Source organism: Mixophyes fleayi, chromosome 1 (assembly GCF_038048845.1).
Source record: "Mixophyes fleayi isolate aMixFle1 chromosome 1, aMixFle1.hap1, whole genome shotgun sequence".
Lineage (NCBI taxonomy): Eukaryota > Metazoa > Chordata > Amphibia > Anura > Limnodynastidae > Mixophyes > Mixophyes fleayi.
Window position 1 is genome coordinate 362,857,145 of NC_134402.1, and position 14,106 is coordinate 362,871,250.

At 40.1% G+C, this 14,106-nt stretch overlaps 1 protein-coding gene across 1 annotated transcript in view; it reads right to left on the reverse strand.

Moving 5' to 3' along the window:
* TESC (tescalcin) overlaps nucleotides 1–14,106 on the reverse strand; it is a 61,193-nt gene that overhangs the window by 9,683 nt on the left and 37,404 nt on the right. Inside the window, exons 3-7 of the mRNA XM_075178515.1 lie at nucleotides 13,834–13,911; nucleotides 12,796–12,935; nucleotides 8,870–8,931; nucleotides 7,801–7,908; nucleotides 1,486–1,533 (exon numbers count right to left, since the gene is read on the reverse strand). Of these exons, the coding sequence (XP_075034616.1) occupies nucleotides 1,486–1,533; nucleotides 7,801–7,908; nucleotides 8,870–8,931; nucleotides 12,796–12,935; nucleotides 13,834–13,911 (436 nt within the window). The remainder of the gene's footprint in view (nucleotides 1–1,485; nucleotides 1,534–7,800; nucleotides 7,909–8,869; nucleotides 8,932–12,795; nucleotides 12,936–13,833; nucleotides 13,912–14,106) is intronic.

Here is a 14,106-nt window from a genome sequence, read left to right on the forward strand (position 1 = left end):
CAGCTATACTGACAGGTCCCATCATGACAACTGCCATGATCAGGAGACTACAAAAAAACATTTGATGTTACTTTTGTCTCAAATAATTGAAACCCAAATAGATTTCACTTACATTTACTATACTTTAGTTGGCTGTTGGAGCCATTGACAGCGCTGGTTACTTCTTCTGACCACCCAAACATTGTGCATGCAATGGAATATTCATTATCTGCCTCTAGGAACCTGGGAGACTGTGGTCCCAACAGAGCAGCTCACAACATTTCTGGAAGAGGCGACAGATGTGTATTATACTGCTTGACAGTAATAAAGACAGCGTCAGAATGGGGCATCAAGGGCTCTCCAGGGGAATGGTAGGGGCCTATGAAAATGTGTGTATGTCGCCAATGAACGTGTACGTCTACCAGACGCAGTGTAATCGGGCACCAAAGAGGCGTGGTCAGCTTAACATCCTAATTAGACTGTAAGCTCTTCAGAACAGTAAACACTATTTGGCTTTCACTGGATTGCATTTATACTATAGAGAAAGAAAGGCATCTAAAGAACTGTAATAAAAATACGACAGATGATGAAATACGTTTTTAAAAAGTAGTTAACCCAATTATAACCACTTACAAGCAAATAAATAGTGAATATCAATCATAATAACGATTTATCGAATAAAAGGACAGTTGCAGCTTCTTTTGTATAGCATAACACCTCCTATACAAAATATATGCAGGCCTCAGTCACTATACTGAGAAACCACAACATAACCTAAACCTCAATAAAGATTATCCAGGTCTCTTCTCACACCTTCTACACACTGTATCTCATCATACCCAGCCATCCTGTCTTCCAGGCAGGGAGATAAGCGCAGTTAGCGCCTGTCACAAAGCCTAGAAGTGTAACGCTTGTCAGTAGGCCGGGTGGTCTGTGCAGGGGCAGCCAATCACTCTATTCAGAGGGAGTGGTTACAGGATGAGAGAAGCTGGATTATTTCTACTACAGTATGTAGTAGAAATATGTTTCCATGGTAACTGCTCGGGTTCCATGTTCACAACCCCCTTGTGGAGCCAGTAAACCTCCACGCAGGAAGCGCGCAGGGCAGGCAATTAGGCAAGCACGGTCTATAAGTGGCGGGACCTAAGGCAGAGTGGCCCAACGGGGATTTTTCTGGTACCCATGTGGACCAGTCCAACCCTAATTAAAGATGTTTGAGTTTATATATAACCATGAGCTTTTGTATAAGTCCTGTTAGGCACTAAATGTTCCCTGCAGTGTCCTTCAAAGGCATATTGACAGGAATTAGTGTGTACATAGGAGAGGCCACCCTCCCCATTACATTCTGTTCCCGAAACCCTTATATATACTGTATGTTTGTGAACCTACTGGCAGCGTTTAATACAGAAACGCAGCAACAAACATGCTGACAGAGGTGCATTAACTTAGCAGGAATTGGATTTGGAATTCAATTTCTCAGGTAAAAATATCTTAACACTTTATTACCTTCAAGAAGTCTTCAAAGGTAATCCCTTCATATACCTGGTCAGGTTCCTGTTAAAGCACAAAATGAACCAATCAGTAATGTGTAACCTTGTAAGCTCTTTACATCATCATGCAGTACAGTAATAAAGCTTGTTCCCTGAGAGAGGAAGATTGTACAAAGGAGCGATACTGGAAGACAGCATTCCGAATTACTGCTCTGTAACCCGACACTTTGGCCAACTACCTCACACTATATTGGATTACATTCCCATTTTGCATTTATTGTTTCTTAGCTGAATTACTTACTGCCTGACCGATTTCTAAAAAAAGTCATACAAAAAGAAGGTTGGAAAACCATGCAGAGAATATCAATTTAATCATAGGTTCCTTTATACTTCTTTTGATGTGATTATTAGAATTATTCTATTTTGTTATATTTATCTATGCTTATTTCTACCCTTGAATCTATACGAAAATGAGAAGAAACTTTTCTGCCAGTGTTAAGTATTTTCCAGGAGCCTTTCTGTTCGACTCTCCAGCTTACCCTCCATGCTTAATCATTTGCTTTAGGTAGAGTAGGATCACCTTCCTAATGGGGGGCGTGATGTCAGTATATTACAGGCGGGAAGTATTAGCAAATCACTAGTGTTCTGATTACTGTCCGCTTTGATCTGTGTGCATTTAACCTTAGAAACTGTAGGGTAACACAGAAGAATAAGTAATATGTCATCTCTCATAAGGTATTACATTTTTACTACCGGTCTCGCTTAAAACTATTTTCTCGTGATCAACCATTTCTGGCACCAAAACATTGCCTGAAGTGTTGTGCAATAGGCCTTCCCGAAGAAAGTCCTTCCCATTATGAAAACGTCTGACACTTTTACACATATATGTTATTATTTGCTTCTTTATTCAGCATACAGCAAATTTACTAAAGATTGATTGGCCTGAGTCATTAAGGAGAGCAAAGCAAAAAAAAAAAAAAGGAGTAACTTTGCACTTGGGCAAAACCAAGTTGCATTGGAGGGGGGGGTAAATTTAAAATGTGGGGACAGATTTATAATTGAGATAGGGCATGTCCTAGATCAACTTTAAATTTCAGTGGTAGAATAAAGCTATTAAATATTTGTGTGCTACATGAAAAAACAGTCAGTATTTAACATTTATGCAAAATAATAAACTAATTTGCACCCTTTGCATTGTAACATGGTTTGTCCAGGATAAAATTTACTCCTTTTTTGCCTTGCTCTCCTTAATGACTCACACCCAATAGTAATTGTAACGATAAATATTGCTTTGTATGCTCATAAGTTTTACCAAACATTTATATACAAAAAAGTAACTAGAAAACAGACTTTTAAACAGAGTATATTCTTCCTACTTTATCCAGACTAATCCAATAAAATGATGCAAACTGCATGAATGAACGCATAACAACCAATCAGATTCATTTTGATCAAAATAATGCAAATCAGGTAAATGACAACTAATATCCAATTGATTGTCAAGATGTCATGGAACTGACAATTCCCATATAATTAGCATTTGGTGTGATTTGAGTACCATATGTATTTTAGGAATTATTTGCCCGGAACAGCATTGAAAGTAGAGATGAGCGGGCTCGGATATCTGAAATCCGAGCCCACCCGAACGTTGCCGATCCGAGCCGGATCCGAGACAGATCCGGGTATTCCCGCCAATTGCAAAACTGAAACCGAGGCTCTGAGTCATAATCCCGCTGTCGGATCTTGCGATACTCGTATTCTATAAATTCCCCGCTAGCCGCCGCCATCTTCACTCGGGCATTGATCAGGGTAGAGGGAGGTTGTGTTAGGTGGTCCTCTATCCTGCTATATCTCGTGCTGTGCTGTGCTGTGCTGTGCTGTGTTCTGCTCAGTCCAGTGGTGCTGTGTCCTGTGCTCTGTCCTTCTGAGTTCAGTGGTGCTGCTGGGTCCTGTGCTGTGTCCTGTTCAGTCCAGTGGTGCTGTGTCCTGTGCTCTGTCCTTCTAAGGGCATTGTTATTTCCCCATTATTCCCAAGTTAAAAAAAATGTAAAAAAAAGTTATAAAAAAAAAAAAAATATCCAAAAACAATCCTGCAGTATAAGTCCATTGGTACTGTAATATTACAAAGTTCACTGATTCTGCAGTATAAGTCCATTGGTACTGCTATATTACAAAGTTCACTGATTCAGCAGTAGAAGTCCATTGGTACTGCAATATTACAAAGTTCACTGATTCTGCAGTATAAGTCCATTGGTACTGCTATATTACAAAGTTCACTGATTCTGCAGTATAAGTCCAGTGGTACTGCTATATTACAAAGTTCACTGATTCTGCAGTATAAGTCCAGTGGTACTGCAATATTACAAAGTTCACTGATTCTGCAGTATAAGTCCATTGGTACTGCTATATTACAAAGTTCACTGATTCTGCAGTATAATTACATTGGTACTGCTATATTACAAAGTTCACTGATTCAGCAGTATAAGTCCAGTGGTACTGCAATATTACAAAGTTCACTGATTCAGCAGTATAAGTCCAGTGGTACTGCTATATTACAAAGTTCACTGATTCAGCAGTATAAGTCCAGTGGTATTCTCCTGTGCTGCATATAATTTTTAAAGGCTTTGCCGAGTGTGTGTGGCTTAGGGGTACGCTCTCTTGTGCTACATATAATGGAAAACAAAAATTTAGAGGATAAAGTAGGGAAAGATCAAGACCCACTTCCTCCTAATGCTGAAGCTGCTGCCACTAGTCATGACATAGACGATGAAATGCCGTCAACGTCGTCTGGCAAGCCCGATGCCCAATCTCCTAGTACAGGGCATGTAAAATCCAAAAAGCCCAAGTTCTCAAAAAGTAGCAAAAAGAGAAACTTAAAATCATCTGAGGAGAAACGTAAAGTTGGCAATATGCCATTTACGACACGTAGTGGCAAGGAACGGCTTAGGCCCTGGCCCGTGTTCATGACTAGTGGTCCAGCTTCACCCAAGGATCTAAGCCCTCCTCCTCCCCCCCCCCTACAAAAAATTTAAGAGAGTTATGCTGTCATCAACAACAACAACAAAACAGCAAAGAACTCTGCCTTCTAAACAGATGACATCACAAATCCCCAAGGCGAATCCAAGGGTGTTGGTGGTTGTGAAGCCTGACCTTCCCATCACTGTACGGGAAGAGGTGACTCCATCCAGCATTTGCAGCACACCCTCTGCATATGTTGGAAGGATCACCCATAGTGTAGATCCAGATTTGGATAATCAAGGTGTCAAAGTTGTACACCGGGAGGAGGCTATTGATGTAGCTGGCGATGTGGAGGAACTTGATGATGAGGATGGTGATGTGGTTATTGTAAATGAGGCACCAGGGGGGGAAACAGCTGATGTCCATGGGATGAAAAAGCCCATTGTCATGCCTGGAAATGAAAAAGTCACTCTTCATTGCACGAATATTTGCAATAGGGACAGTTTTTTTGTTAACAAAGTCAACAAATAACACTTCGACCCTGTCTGTCTTTCACATACTTGATGGGATCTCAATGATGAATGCTCTGTACCATGGTCGTCTAAAACAAGAGTTATTGACGTGCTACAACTACTGTAGTTTTTATAAATTATAAACACTACACTTGAAAGTTGGAGGAGGTATTGTGGCCCTGGTACCAAATTGGGTACCGGGGCCACTCCACTATGCAGTCCAGATAGAGGCGTATCAGATATTAAACAACGTTGACTGTTGCTGCCAAGTCATCAAATTAATGAAAATGACCTGTCATAGTCAAAAACAAGAGGTATTGACACGCTCGAACTTCACCCTGTATATGCTGCAGAGGATGTAGGCGCAGGCAGCTGTGCAGTGGAATTCAGACCATTTGAAGGCGGAGGTATTGTGGCCCCGGTACCAAATTGTGTACCGGGACCACTGCACTATGCAGTCCAGAAAGCTACCTCGGTGAAACGTTTTGGACTAAAAACAATATTGTGAGGTGTGAGGTGTTCAGAATAGACTGGGAGTTAGTGGAGATGATTGCTATTGAATGTTATTGAGGTTAATAATAGCGTAGTAGTGAAAATAAACCAAAAAACTTGATTTTAACACTTTTTATGTTTTTTTCAAAATAAATCCGAATCCAAAACCTTAAATCCGAACCAAAACCTTTCGTCAGGTGTTTTGCAAAACAAATCCGAACCCAAAACCTCAAGCAAATCCGAATCCAAAACACAAAACACGAGACACCAAAAGTGGCCGGTGCACATCCCTAATTGAAAGTTGACATTTCTGTAATGTATGCTAAATTCTATATTTGCCCATGTAGAAAAGATGGTGTTTAATGTAGGAACTAAACATTTGCTTTCATTTTCTAAAGTGCACTAGAAAATGACAGAATCTGACCATTGTTATGGGTAACGCAGTTACTTGTGGAACAGTTTACATAAATGTCCACCAATATACCACTGACATGCTTTCATGCTACAGACAGAACGTACGGTGTGCACGTGACCATAGTAATGAACATGGAAGATAGGGGTACTAGAAGAAAGGATTGGGAAATTCAATATGTCTACTTATCAAATAAATATAGAATTAGTCTGAGTCTACACCATCATGAGTTTTCAGTGCACCCCTTCTGTGTAGCTCTATCGCTCACAGAAGTTAAGTTCCATCTGCCCATCCATTCAAATGTATAATTGGCAATAACTGTCATTGCTAATTTGTGTGAAAGACTGAATGTAGGATGTAGGATATGATGGGAACTGTACATATTCTTATCCTTTCCAAAATAACCTCAAAATGCCTTTGGCAAGATTCATAAATTAGCACAACCTTCTAGAATGTTCCCAGGGAGTATGCAGCAAGCCTAGTATGGGAATATGCAGCAAGCCTAGTATGGGAATATGCAGCAAGCCTAGTATGGGAATATGCAGCAAGCCTAGTATGGGAATATGCAGCAAGCCTAGTATGGGAATATGCAGCAAGCCTAGTATGGGAGTATGCAGCAAGCCTAGTATGGGAATATGCAGCAAGCCTAGTATGGGAATATGCAGCAAGCCTAGTATGGGAATATGCAGCAAGCCTAGTATGGGAATATGCAGCAAGCCTAGTATGGGAATATGCAGCAAGCCTAGTATGGGAATATGCAGCAAGCCTAGTATGGGAATATGCAGCAAGCCTAGTATGGGAATATGCAGCAAGCCTAGTATGGGAGTATGCAGCAAGCCTAGTATGGGAATATGCAGCAAGCCTAGTATGGGAATATGCAGCAAGCCTAGTATGGGAATATGCAGCAAGCCTAGTAGGGGAATATGCAGCAAGCCTAGTATGGGAATATGCAGCAAGCCTAGTATGGGAGTATGCAGCAAGCCTAGTATGGGAATATGCAGCAAGCCTAGTATGGGAATATGCAGCAAGCCTAGTCTGTATGGTGTTTTCCTACAGTTGTTACAAGACCAGCAGTGTTAATCCAGACACATATGAAACTCAAATGCTGCATGGCTGCATTGTTGTTATTTTATATGTATGCTTGATGGCTAGGCTGTATTTACTTTATATGTATGTTGCATGTCTACACTGTAGCAATCCTATATACATGTTGCATATCTGTATGCTGTTATTTTATATGTATGCTGCATGGCTACACTGTAGTAATCCTATATACATGCTGCATATCTGCATGCCGTTACTTTATATTTATGTTGCCTGTCTGCACTGTAGTAATCCTATATACATGCTGCATATCTGCATGCCGTTACTTTATATGTATGCTGCATGGTTACACTGTAGTAATCCTATATACATGCTGCATATCTGCATGCTGTTACTTTATATGCATGCTGCATGGTTACACTGTAGTAATCCTATATACATGCTGCATATCTGCATGCTGTTACTTTATATGCATGCTGCATGGTTACACTGTCGTAATCCTATATACATGCTGCATATCTGCATGCTGCTACTTTATATGTATGCTGCATGGTTACACTGTAGTAATCCTATATACATGCTGCATATCTGCATGCTGTTACTTTATATGCATGCTGCATGGTTACACTGTAGTAATCCTATATACATGCTGCATATCTGCATGCTGCTACTTTATATGTATGCTGCATGGCTGCAGTTTCTATTGTGCAAACAATCAGCATATGTGTACATTACTTTAAATGAAGCTCATAAATTACAAATGTATCCTAATTTACTTGCCTGAATTGATAACCTTTCAAAACGTCTGTCCTCTATCTGTTCCTTATGGACTATTAGTAATGCTTGTTCCAGCTGATCTAGATACAATTCTTATGCTAGGGTATGGTGTGATGCTTGATGGCTAATACATTACCATTTGCCCCACACAAATGCTGGCTGCCTCCATCATTGCTCCATCAGCAATAGACCTCGCGGTCTCCTCCTCAATGTGGAGATTTCCTGATAGTAATTCTGCCACCACCTGCAGAAGAAGCAAGGTCCGATTAATGTGACCAGAAGCCCAGTACTCAGGTTTAGCAGATGACACAGAGGCCTGGTTGGTATGTTGAAGTCAGCAAATTGGATAAAGTCATTTCAATTAAAGTCTAGCAAACTTGGTTGTCTTTGTCTGAAAAGATGCGTACGGTACGCTACGACGTACAAGGGCACGCTACGGCGTGAAAGGGCGTACACATCCACTACACGTGGCAGCAACAGTAATCTGTCTTTTACCATACATTCACACAAACACGCATACTTATAAAATAGTACACATTAATGGTAGTTGCAACACATAGTCAGGTATGTCGAAATATAGTAGTATTTATATGTTATATCAGAGTTACATGCATATTCGTGAAATACACGGAATGGGTTAAAGGAATAACATCATGAGTGGTATCATAATGGACCTTATTACATATCCTACTGTTTGGTTCACTCTGCGAGGGAATCGCAGAGTGCATACGCAAGTTATGAATGATAGGGAATTATGAACTACTTAAGACTAAGGAATCCTGGCGGGAAGAGCAGAGCATACCCCCTGCAGAGATGACCCCCTCCTTTGGATTCCTTAGGATGAACCAGCCAATGATTGACGACCCCTTGGACATTCCTGAGACCCAGACCAATAGATGCAAGCTATACCATCTTCATTGTATTACTGTATTTGATTGTGTATATAAGCAGCAGCTTGTGATCCAGAGTGCAGACATCTTGTCCCCAGACTTCAGGATTGAATGACTGCACTGCGATAAGTAACGGCTGTATTTACTATTACTTCGCTTGAATATATATATATTCTATTATTTGCGAATAAATCTCTGTGCTTTGGAAACACAACCAACTCGAGGTTCGACAATCGTTATTGGTTAGCGACAATACGCACATAACAGGTATTTATTATCGAAATAATTATGCTCTGTAAACAAACACATACATACACTTCTGTATTCAGCCAGGGTAATTTTGCTGTCATTGTCACTATCATACATGTTGAAGAGAACTGAAAGACAGAAGTCCAGAGTTTATTATTTACCTAATGAACAAGCAAGTGGCATGTATTAAAGGGCAAGCAAAAATGTTTATATACATAATATATAACATATGTGTAGTACAATCTTATTATTAAACCACTTTTTTTTAATTAAGATTTTTTTTATTGAATTTTTTCCAAACAATACAGAAATAAAAATAACAAATATAGTTCCATTGTACATCGTATTCCAAACTTAATGAGTGTAACAAGTAAATCAATTCTAGATGTCAGACCTTGTATTAATATCAAAGTAGATTGATAATGTGATGTGTTAAGAGATACATGCATATCTATCCTGGGTACCTTCAGCCCTGGATGGGAGATGTCCGAAAAACATGAATGACAATGAGTCTCAGTCTCAAGGGTCTCAATATAGCTTTGTCTTATAGAAGATGTATATGATTATGAATTTAGTAATAAGGAGAAGCGGAGGATGAGGGAGGGGGTGGTGGGAGTTCTTAACCCAGATCAAAGTCGGTGGACAAAGATTGCATCAGATATTTTGAATTTGTCCATCTGGACCACACTTCAAAGTACTTCAGGAATGATACACAAATCTTTCATGCCCTATAGACTCACTGACCAGAGCCACCCAGCTAGCAAACTGAGGTCTCTCTAGGACCATCCACGTTCTAGCAAGAATTACTTTGGCCAAGGTAAGGAGATTGAGAACATATCTGGTAGCAGTTCTATCCAGAAAAAGATCCACTCCTAGACCAAAGATACATGTCCTGGGGAACAGCAATGGGATCTTGATACCTGTATTTCTTATACCCTTCACTATACGCAACCAAAATTCCCAGACGATAGGGCAAGTGCCAGAAGGTAGCATCAGCATCTCCACATTTTGGGCAGTTAGCATCCGATCTGGCCCCCATCCAAAGCAACCTGCACAGAGAGTAATATACTCTGTGTAGGATATACAGTTGATTTTGTCTGTATCGGGTACAAGAGGTATCCTCCCTATCGCTGTCCAACACATAACTCCAATCCTCGTCAGTTACAGGACCCAGATCCGTCTCCTATGCTTGGCGTAGTCCCTCTAAGTTATCAGTGGTAAGGAGAGAGAGGACATTAGCATACAATATAGAAATGGTTTTGGTGGGGCCCACCTATTTAAGAGTGAGCGGAGAGGATCTAGACCAAAGACGAAAGGAGTGCTGCTAAACTGTGTCACCAAGGCATGTTGGAACTGAAGGTAAGTATAGAATACGCAATGTGGTAGAGGGAAGACTAACTGTAATTGAGCAAATGATTTGATACTGCCACTATGGTATATCTGTCCAAGGGAGGTTCTCCCCGTGGTTCGCCAGTGAGGGAATTGTTTTAATTTACATAGTTTAGAAGATTAGAGTCTCTAACTTCCCCTTCAATACATTCCATATCAGCAAGGCCTGTCTAAGTAATGGTGGGACTGTTCTCATGGCCCGGGTACCCAACAGGGCCTGTATGAGTGTTCTATCAAACCCAAAGTTTTCCCTATATCTTTCTCAAGATCCATCTATCAGCACTAGGGACTTTTTCTGCTGTGTAATTTCTATCTGTCCATCTTCTCAGGAGGTTTAACAGGTCAGCCGTAGGGAAGTCTCCCAACTACTCTCGGAGATGCGCCATTTGTGTAGCAAAGTAATCAGCCCTAAAGTCTGGAAGGGCTAGTCCTCCAGTTGCACGGGAACGACAGAGGGGGGCCAGTTAATTCTTGCCCGCTCCTCCCCCCAGAACAGCAAGGATAGCGTTGTTTCAGGAGATAGGTAGAGGAATGGTATAATGGATATATGAATTTGGGTTGAAGGATCATTTTAATTAGATTTACTCTACCAGATACAGATAGAGGAAGTCTCTTCCAGGTAGAGATCTTGGCCCGAATATAACCGGTTACCAGGTCTATATTAAATGGTATATAGTCAGTTACTGAATTTGTGATCCTCAAATATTTAAATTTGAGCATCCATTGCAGCTGGTAGGTCCCCTCAGTAATCGATGGAAGACCCTTGCCAATGGGATAAGTATTAGACTTAGACCAATTTATGTTTATGCCAGAGAAAACACCAAATTCTTCTACAAGCCGTAACAGTGTAATTAGAGATGTGTTGGAGTCTTTCAAAAACAGAAGCATATCGTCGGTATAAAGTGCAACTTTATCCTCTCTATTATTAAACCATTTTGAAGACCCACAGACTGGTGTGGCCTCTCACGTCCTATTCAACCACCACGGTCAGCTGTCCACTGACCATCTAACTGGTAAGCTCCAGTTCAGACTGCCGATTTCATCAAAGAAGTCACAGAGATGGCCATGATGGACAGGTGAGCTGGAAGAGTAACTTGTAGGAGATCTTCATGGATCTGCTGAGCATCTAAGAGGTAGTAATAATATAGTACAGATACCTATTATTATTATTATGATTATTATATACATACAATAGCTGGATAACACATGCTATCACTGGACACTAGATTTAGCACAGCTATTTATTTTTGTATACATTCATCACAAATATACATTTATAACTAGTGATTTTGAAATTCATACAAGATTCCAATGCAACCCTTTTTGTGTATTTCAGCTAGAGGCAAAAAGCTATATAAATAAATCAAACAGAATTTAAAGGAAATCCACAGAGACTGAATAAACACCAGGGCTGAAGTAGGAAACTATAAAACAAATAAGCTAAAAGTAGCAAAAAATTTAGTTAGCAATTAGCTGAGCCTGACCCAGTGGATGCCCACTACTGCTTTAGGGGCCTCTTTATGAAAGAGTTGTAGCTCATAAATCCGGCAAAAACGCCCGTTTTCACAGGATTATGGGAAATTAAGATTATTGGCCAAATTTATTCACACCGGAGATATCAGAGATGGCCAAACAAGCAGATTTGTCAATGTTTGCCGATATGCCATGCAAATCAGGAAGGCACTAATATGAAATGTAATAACTGCACATGCACAGACTTTAGCTACGCATGCGCTGTGTGTAATTGCAGGGGAGGTACAAGCAGACAAGCCTTTCACACTGGAGGACACCTCTTCGCTGGGATAGCCCCCTTTCGGCAGCACAGTCCTGAACAAAAAAAATGATAAATTGCATAGAAGGAGCTATCGGCAGCGAATAGTAAGTACCGGAGCAAATATGCTAAAAAAATAAAAATAGAGCCCTAAGAGACAAAATGAACTTAATGACAGCATGATGATTATACTGCATTATAGCCTTTTAGTGGCTGAACAGGAAAACATCAGATCTCATGTGTGCATTTGGATCATGGACTTGCATTTCGTGGTTAATAACTTTTCTGATGCCCTTTGTTGGAAAGATAAGCATATATTTAAGATGTTTCTCACTTGCAAACAGAATGTTATTTACAATTGAGCTTGAAAGGATAGTAGTCTGAGCTCTCACATTAAGCTAGCCCCAAGTGTGGACATCACCAACGAAATGTAAAAACTGTTCTGATATTGACGTCTGTGGGCCCAGAACACACATAATGAATAAGAAAGAACCAATCAAAATAAATCAGATCATTATCAGTCATGCTCATAATCACAGTCTGTAGATAACCGCCTGTGTGTGTACATATCTTCTGATCTATCCAATTTAGCCTCCCATGTGTGTGGAAAGTGGTCAAGTATTTAGTCTTGGCAGCCATTACTACGGTTAGTTATTTCCCTATGTTGAAACACTCATTTTTCAAGTTCAAGATAGTACAATTAAAATGCACATGTTTCTACACACATACATAATAAAACTGCATAAGTTTACGCATATACAATCCAAACTATTAATGTTTACAGCTGTAAACTTTTACCCATGTCATTTGATAGTCACTGAAAGCTACTTACACCTCAACTTGTCCTTACGACATAAACTAATGTTCTCTTCATCTTTCTTCTCACCCATCGGACGGAAATAGGACATAATGATGAGGAACTGCTCAAAGTTAATTTCACTTTCAAACCCATGAGATCCTAACCGTAGATTCCTGCAAGAGAGCACACGTTACTGGACAATGTAGGACGCATGGGTATGCATACTACTAAGTCACAGAGCAAGGACACCGAATGGTAATACTCTATTCAGTTTAAATTACAAAATCACAAACATTTGGAAAACACTGTCATTTAATCAATGGCCTCTGGAACCTGGCAGAGCCTAGCTAAAATGCAATTAGTGAAATCTTGTTAATTATTAATTTGGGTTAAAGCCATAAATTATCCCTTAATGAAGGGGGGGGGGGAGAGATGATAAAGAACTGTACTGTGTAATTTGTAAGAGCAGAGAGAGAAGCTAGGGATGTGATTGAGTTGTATAGCTACTTTCACAAGATACGTGCTTATGGCAGACACATATGAATTACACAAGCTACATGACTGCAGTTCAGGTACAAACTTTTCTCCCAGAGATTTCAACATTGTATTATAGAATCAGGAATTAAGATATCATCATAAAGAGTATTAAATATGCTGTGAAAAACCCAACCCCCAACTTGATGCTGTAAAGGTATATTTAGTTTAAATAATATCTGTCTCTGAACAGCCAGCGTAATATGCTGTCAAAATCTCTGGTTAAGACCATACATGTCTACTCTTCCAGGTTGTCCGAGAGACTCCCGAATTTCGGGTACGTCTCCAAAATCCCCCAGGAGAGCAGGCAATTCTCCGGTATCTTGTCCCTGGCGGACCACAATGACGCGATTCATGGTGAATTGCGTCATTTTGGCCCCGCCCCCTGTGGCAAAATTTCCATTTTGTTGAAGTGTGGGAGCAAAATGATGCGATTTGTCATGTCCCCCCCTTCTGCTCTCCCACCACACCCCTCTTTCGGAATCTCCCGGAAGGAAGCAGAAAGTAGACAATTATGGTTAATTTTCTTTAGCTTACCTTCTATCAAAAAATGCATTTATTATCTTCTTTCTAATAGGATTGTGCTCCAGAGCTCCAATTTCCAAATCTGTTTTACTAGTAGACAGGAAGGAGAAAAAGAAAAATCAACAAAATTGTCTTCATGGTATAATAATACTACATTGCAATCAAGTGAGAATAACACTATATTCATCTTAGAACTAAACATAAATCTTTTGAAGTCACAGCGCTCTTTAAGGAACGTAAATGCCGATATGAGCCGCATTGTGTTAGATTGCTCTGAGCATGCAC